Source organism: Squalius cephalus, assembly GCF_949319135.1.
Source record: "Squalius cephalus genome assembly, chromosome: 6".
NCBI classification, from domain to species: Eukaryota; Metazoa; Chordata; class Actinopteri; order Cypriniformes; family Leuciscidae; genus Squalius; species Squalius cephalus.
In genome coordinates, this window is record NC_137127.1 from 12,527,320 (window position 1) to 12,535,635 (window position 8,316).

General features: G+C 36.6%; 1 protein-coding gene across 1 annotated transcript in view; it reads right to left on the reverse strand.

The window, feature by feature from the left end:
• The window catches only part of slc17a8 (solute carrier family 17 member 8), a 14,338-nt gene extending 6,997 nt beyond the window's left edge, over positions 1–7,341 (reverse strand). The window contains exons 1-5 of the mRNA XM_079873653.1: positions 6,904–7,341; positions 3,770–4,025; positions 2,716–2,834; positions 1,015–1,129; positions 476–563 (exon numbers count right to left, since the gene is read on the reverse strand). Coding sequence (XP_079729779.1) covers positions 476–563; positions 1,015–1,129; positions 2,716–2,834; positions 3,770–4,025; positions 6,904–7,001 — 676 coding nt within the window. The 5' untranslated portion in view covers positions 7,002–7,341. The remainder of the gene's footprint in view (positions 1–475; positions 564–1,014; positions 1,130–2,715; positions 2,835–3,769; positions 4,026–6,903) is intronic.
• Between the last annotated feature and the right edge of the window lie 975 nt (positions 7,342–8,316).

Consider the following 8,316-nt stretch of genomic DNA (forward strand, 5'->3'; position numbering starts at 1 on the left):
TTAAGCGCCTTGAAGTATTACATCAAAGTGCCGCGAGAGCGATTCGGAACCGCATAGGATTGTGGGAAATCAAAGGCAGTGAAGGATACATCTATGCTGCCTTCAAAAAATCGATCAGATGCAGGTTTCTCAAGAGACAGGAAGGTAAGCTAACATTGGAATTAGACGTGCCTTGATGCCTTCCTACCCTGGAATGCTGCCTCCGGAAGCAGCATTTTTAAGTTTTCGGATGCAGCCATTGAATCATTCACTCAACGATTCAAACAGTGATTCATTCAGGATTCACCACTACTGTGTTGATCAGAGACGTAATGGTTGTTCTGCTTTGGCTTCGTTTGAAACCATTTTTCGTTGGTAATGATAATAAATACATTGATGAAGGAAATAGTTTGTGTTTTCTTGTAATTTCTAAAACATTAAACGTCTCTTGACCATTTCTATAAATAATAGGCCTATTTTTCACAAACCTACTCACCACAGAATGAGGTTGTAGCCAGACGACTTCTCTCCAACGGAGGAGCCCATTTGCTCCACATCCCATGGCAGGCTGGATATGTGACACCCTGTTAACATCATGCACTGTTAGTATGTTTTATTATTGTTTTTTAAACCAAAATGGCTGATTCTAATGACCATTTAAATTAATACTTAAAGAAACAATTCAATGACTTAATGAATAATAAACCTTCATCACTCAAAAGCTACTGTATCGTATGGCTTCAAATGACTTAAAATATAGTGCATGACTACTTTTATGGTGCCTTAAGCTATTTGTAGAGCTTAAAAAATAAGCATATGGAAAAAGACTATGCAAATATTCTCTTCTGATCTTGTGTGAAAAGAAAAAAATGAATTGAGAATGACAGAATTTACATTTTTACCGATCAATAAATAACATACCATTTACAACGAGTATGTAATGTACAAAGCTGCGTTATATGTAAATTAATTTTAAAAAAGTTAATATTTTATAACGTGACATATTTAAAGATGTGGTCACTGATGACCACTCACCTCCACCAGACCTTGTAAGATTCGCACAAACAAGACACAGCCGTAGTGAACCCTGGCAGCTGACGGAATAAACATGTTTAGAATTGACGTCAAGAAAATGGCTGCTCCGAACACCCTGAGAAACAATTCAGAGACATTTGGTAATGTTAGTTAATTCAGGTATTAAATTGAAATTAAATTGAATTAAAATGAAGCAATGTGAAATCAATGAAGCCATAAATAATGTAGAATTAAATAGGATTGTTGTGTAAAAACATGCACAGTCAGGACAGGTAATTCCATAATGGACTTGAATAACTGAATTTAATAAATCTAACAACAGTTCTGGAATTCTGAAAGACATTAAGACATTAATCATTAGTAAATTAGTGACACCTAAAGAGTACTTTATGCAAGTTGAACCTTGTGACAGAACCTTTTAAAGTCACCAATTGACAAGTCTTGCCTTTTTATGCAATATTGCAGTATTTATTATTTATGATTTATCCATTCACATCATTATTTTTTCTTAACAAATTAATGTGCCCTCGTAATCTTTAATCAAAATATATTGCACATGCAACAACATATCTTTTCTGATGATGGGTTTACTGCCACAAGGGCGGGACATGCAACAACATATCTTTTCTGATTATGGGTTTACTGACACAAGGGCGGGACAACCTGTCACTCAAATGAGATCATAGCTATGATCTGGGAAAAAAAGCTACAATGATCCAATCAATTCCTGACGGACAAAACCAAGTTCAGCCATATATATATATATATATATATATATATATATATATATATTGTTCAAGAAGCTGTTTCACTCGGACATACATCAAAAGACTATCACAACTTCCGTTTCATGGCAACTTCAATATCACAAGACAGTATCAAAATGCATTAGAATTTCACTGAATAGTTTGAAGCGTCAGTGCAACCATCATTTTAAATGAATATTGGAGTTACAGTTGAATATATTTTGTTTTATTCAGGAACTTTATGTACATGACATGACCATAGGTAAACATTTTTGAACTATTTAGTCTAGTGGTACAGCTTTTATTTAGCATGCACAGGTTCAAATCCTGATTGATCATATATGCATATGCAAATGACCTGTGGACAGACAGTGCAACTTGACTGGACTGACCAAAAAAAATAAAAATAAAAAAAATACCTTGAATATTCATGTAATTTAATTATCACAGACCTATTTTTGTATTCAAAATCCACTTTGCTCAAAATCCCATTAGTTTGAATGGGCATGATGCTTGTGATTTTAATGATTTTAGAGGCCCTGCACACTCTCACACAGCTACATCACCGAAGAAGAGAGTCATTTTGGTTCATTCATTTATCCTTTATCTCCATTTAATCCATCCATCTGCCTCTTTTTTTTTTTCCAAAACACTGTGTAAGTGACACTTGTAATATTCTAGTGGCTGGTGTTTCAGCGAGAGATCTGCTGCTGGATCTTTCATTATTAACTCTGTCAGCCACGTGTCCTCTTTTCCTGTGAGGCTTTTATTACAAGACCGCTATCGCCCCTCTAATCAACACACGGCACAAATTTAACCCTCGCGGCCCTGACCACTGTGGTCCCTTGGGTCTTGAAACACCTCGGAACATTGAATGTAATATGAGAGTTATACTATAACATGCGTTTTCCTACCAAACGTGGCGTGGAGGCCCGTGCATCAAGATGAGGCTCACCTGTTAGCTGCTAGCTTATTGGAGATGAATCCTCCAGGGATCTGAGTGACAATGTAGCCCCAGAAAAAAGAGCCATGTATCAATCCCACTGTCTCTGGATCCCAGTTAAACTGAGCTGGCTAAAGGACACAAACATCAGAGAAGACCATATTAGCTTGAAAATATATATAAAAAAGAAGAAGAATAAAAAATACAAACTTGTTGCACTTTTTTGTGTATAATAGGGAAAATTCAGGTTGATTTATCACAAGACATACATAGTAAAATGACCTTGTTAATATGTGAGTGTGAGTCGTGTCTTCTTCCCAATATCTCTTGTGACAGGAAATTACAGGAAATTGTGTCCGCTAACTACCAAACAAATCATTGATGAGAATAAAGAATCTGTCCTTTGAACTTGATAGCTGAAGAAGTAAAATGTATTGTCTTAACTGTCTAAACTTTTCGTGCCAAGGAACTGATTATAGGGACTCACTATGTAAAGAATTATATTAAAGCGGTATATTTTCATGTATTAAGACCAATTGACTGTGTGAGAAAAATATTTACCGTGATCAAATTAAGCAATTATTTTCCAATATATACTCGTGTGTGTGTGTGTGTGTGTGTATATATATATATATATATATGTGTGTGTGTGTGTGTGTGTGTGTGATTCTCTCTCTCTCTCTCTCTCTCTCTCTCTATATATATATATATATATATATATATATATATATATATATATATATATTCTCTCTCTCTCTCTCTCTCTCTCTCTCTCTCTCTCTCTCTCTCTCTCTCTCTCTCTCTCTATATATATATATATACACACACAGATTCACACAAACACATCTGATTAGAAAATAGATACACTATATATCATTTACAATATAACAATTTCAACATTTATTTAATTTCCAGCCAGTTTTTTTTTTAAATCCGAATAAAAAAATAAAATATGTTGAATTAAGTAAATGTGGTAAATTATTAAGATAAATTTGATTGTACTAAAAATAAGATGAGGGATGTATGGGAATGCTATTATTTTCATTTGATATTTTCCTGGTTTCACCTGCATGACGGCAGTCCCGTTGATGTAGACAGTGTTGTTGTTGACCATTTCTACAATGGCCACACCGAGGTTGCAGCGGATGCCAAACGAGATGCAAAAGCCAAGTCCGCTGAGCATGGCGATGATGTAACGTTTGGGAAGGCCAAAGCAGCCACAATCCAAAAGGGGTGGGCTACGATTAGGGGCTGCCACCGGCCGGCCATCTTCTGTCAGCTCAATGTTGTCCTCTTCATCCACATTAGTGCCATCAATCTTCCTACCATGGGATAACAAATGGTTTAGAAATGGCTTGAGTTCACAGACAATTGAGTTCTGTCATGACAACTCTCAGAGTGTTTGGCATGGTATTGGATATGACAATGCCGATATGTTTGGTCACTGCTGCTGCTGTAGGTTATTGCTGCTAAAGAGCAAGTACAGGACTTGCTACTGCCAATACACACATGACACCCTGTTGTGAGCAAGTAAGATGCTGCTGCTGTACAATAGCATACATGAATTACCCATAGCAGATATATACAGGTGGAGCTGGGGATGTTGGAGGGTTTCTGAAAGTGCGCTGCAACTGCTACAGCAAATCCTGACCAAGTATTTGAAGGTTGAGCAGTGAGCTCATTGGCTACTGATACAGCAGGAACCAATCAGCTGTGCCCTATAGAGAATGATGTGATTGCACAACGCTATCTCACGACCAATTCGTACGAATTCGTACGAGTGATAAAAAAGTGGCTAATTCGTACGAATTTGTACGACCTCACTCGTACGAATTTGTACGATTTGTCTAAACCCACGTGATGGGTAGGTTTAGGGGCGGGGTCAGGGGTAGGTCATTCGTATGAATTCATACGAATTGGGAATTCGTAAAATATGTACGTTTTAGCAAAAATCGTACGAGTGAGGTCGTATGAATTCGTACGAATTAGCCACCTCGTAGAATTCGTACGAATTGCCGTGAGATCAGGCTGGATTGCAAGCAGAATGAGTTACGGAGCTATCAGCTTTCGCCATCTAGAGTGTCATAACAAAACTTTGTATTAATGTTCAAGAAATATATAAGAGATATCAGGTTTTTAATCTCTTCTTATGTCCTAGATATTAAATACAGTATGTATGGACACCAATAAAGCTATAAGATTTTTGAAATTCTGGCCAAGGTTCAAAGTGAATGTATTAGGTTTGTGCATGATGATGTAGTGATAGTGTGCTAGATGCCGTGGCAACAATTTGAACTGGACTGCTTTTTGGATTGCAAATTTATCTTTAGCTTTCCCCATGTTATGATGTACTGGATGGACAGAGTAAATTTTGGTTTCCAGAGTGTGGAGTTGAAAAGGTCACATTGCGTTTGGTGCTCCCCCTTCTCGCCTGCACGCACCTGTTCCATTACTGAACCTGCATCTTTCTTCTCATCCCCCACCTCACAGGAATTACTTTCATCTGTCTATTTTGAAATGCACACCTGAGTTCTTCCATGTACAGAAGAAGAATCTCACTAAAAGCTGGATACTGGCAGATTGTGAATGGAAGATCAAGAGGAATCATTTTAAGAGCCGTATGTTTGTTAACGCTGTTATTGCACAAAAGCCACTTTAAGATGAAGTCCTGGTCTGGTGCACACTCGAAACGGACCTCACACAATTTTTTTTTTCTATTGTGATTGTGAACAATGCACACACTTATTCAGATCAGAAAAAAACTTTATTTTTCATCTCTGTTTTTTGGTTTTAAATGAAAACTCTCCAGACACTTCTTATCATTTTGATTTTAGTATGAATGAGCATAGATTTTTAGATTTTTTTTAGAATTGCCATAAGATAAAAAACAAAACAAAAAAACATTAAAGTCAAAAATAATCAATAACACAGATGTGGAGAGTTAAAAAAACCCTGTAACCTACATTATCACCTCTTAAATCATAATGTCATGTTGTAGGCTATATTACTGCTCAAAGTGCATCACTGTTGCCATCAACAGACAATAGCAGCTTATATATTAGAAAGATTTAGCCAAGATAATACATTATTCTCATTTCACCACAAAAAAAGTAAAAATAAGATGCCATGCAGATACCATTCTATCTGAGCATTGCATTCTCTCAAATAATACCTGTGGTAAACTGTCACTACACTTATTTTCTATTATGGACATAATTATAATTAATTATAATGATTATATTAATACATATATTGTATATATATATATATATATATAATATATTGTTTTTGGATGGCAGTGCTCTAGAGCAACTGTTACACAACTCTACTTTGACTTATTCATTAAAATATGATGCATTTGCTTAGTTAATACACAAATCTAAATGTACGGTACAGTTTAAACATGGAAGAATTAAGCACATTTTAAGTAGGAATGAAAATAAATATTGCATGACTTTATTATTTGGTGTGCCCATATATTCAGTTTTGCCAATCACATAGCTAGATATTACTCAATATTACTCAGACACAGGAAATTATTTACATTATCTCACATATTAAGCTGTCTAATGTGCATGCAATTTAAGAGACATACATCTCGCTCTTACATGGAATCTTCAGTTTTTTAATCTCTTCAGATGAACTAGATATTAAATATGTATGGATACACACCTATAACACTATATAATGTTTTTGAATTACTGGCCAAGGTTCAAAATGGATTTATTAGGTTTGTGCATGATGATGAAGAGATATTTAAAAGCTTGAATCTTACATTTATAATGAAAGGTTTTCTTATTTCTTACTTTCTTTGAAAAACAATTAGTAACAGTTTTTTAAACATTATGGCATACTGAAAACAAATTATTGAAAATATATATATTTAGCAAAATTATACCAAAATCCAAATACCTATATTATAAACATCATATCTATCTATGCTATACATCCTGTGCTTTATTTATTTTACCATTTTATATATATATGATATATTATTATCATTATTATTATTATTATTATTATTAGGCTATTTCTCTCAAAAATCAGCTGCTCAATAAATTTTGAGTTGATTTCTAAATTCTATATCATTTCCAATTTCATTTAATATACCAAAAGCATGATACAGTAAATGTGCACAAGCAATCTTCTCACATCTTCCTTTCAGTGCTTAATTTCCAATTCAACTGCCATCACACTTACTTCTGTAGGTTCCCCAGAGAGTCGCCCACATTGTTCTTCAACTCCTCCTTCCCCGGGTTGAGCTTCTCCTTTAGACCCGCAAACCCCCCCAGTGGCATCTCTCCTTCCCTTGCACTTCTGTCCCTCAAACACTTGTCTTCTCACTCTTCTGCTCTTGCAGAAAAAACCAGCAGGATATCCACTAGGCGCTGGTGCGCATCCTCTCCTGAGCTGGACTGAGATGCTCTAGGTGTGCTGGAGGGGAGGAGGTGGAGGAGAGATGCCGAGCCAGGGACGACAAGAAGACACCCAGAGAGAAAGAAGAGGAGGGACTTTGGTTTTTGACGGTCTGGGTACAATCCTTCATGCGGTTTGGCCACAGAACATCCAAGGCACAAGGAGAGAAACGGGACGAATCCAGGTGTCTTCGGTTCAGTGTATCAGCATTGCGAAAGTTATGCTGACATACATCAATAATGGAAACTCCAACGTTCTCCTCGGTCCCCTCACAGACAGTGACAGAAGATGCCGAACCCCTGCCTCTTCTCCAACCCCTCCCTTTTGGCTATACAACAGCAGGCCAAAAAGAGTGACTAGCAGAACTCATCAAATATTGATAGCGAAGTCAAGGATCGCAGGCTCGAGGTTGTATGATATGAGCAGGTGTAACAAGACACTGCGTCCTACAGTCCCAGTCTAACCCTTATCCCGAGGAACCGTTCCAGGGGTTCACGGGTCAAACGTATCAACGTCAACAACCAAGCACTGACATAAAGGTTCAAACTGTGAGTGCCAATGTTCAAATCTCACATTCGCAATGGAATTCTATTGCTTTTGTGAGTGAAGCACTGCACCTTTTTCCTGTGAAAGCCTCACGCAATAATCATCAAAAACGCAGTGTGCTTTAAAAATTCATATATTGAGGTCTAAAAAATTCATTGGTAGTCTGTATGGTGTTGCGCTAGACTCCCAGGCTCTGTTTCACCGATGCTTGTATGGCATTAATAAAATCTGTCTCACTACAGGTCTTCCATTCAGTGCAAGACCCCTGAAGTCATAACTGCAGAAATCGGGATTTAGGCTACTATTTTCATATAAATCAACAGGTGTTCAAAAATTGCAAAGAGGAATTATACGGTTATCCAGACCACACCTATTTGGGTAGGGTTAGGATTAGGTTAACCGTATAGTAGCCTACATTTACGTGTGGTCACGTGTGGTCCGGATAGTACCAATTTTGATTTTTTACACACAATGTGAATAAAAATCATCAATGTCAAAGTGTTGGTCTGGACTCTGGAGGAATGAACTGTCTGTGTTGGTTTAACATCTGCAATTTTAATATATAGGCTACAGCGACTTATAATAGAAAGAACCTGCCACTTACAGTATACTGCACATGCTTATTTTTTAACAAACCATCAATTCAAAATC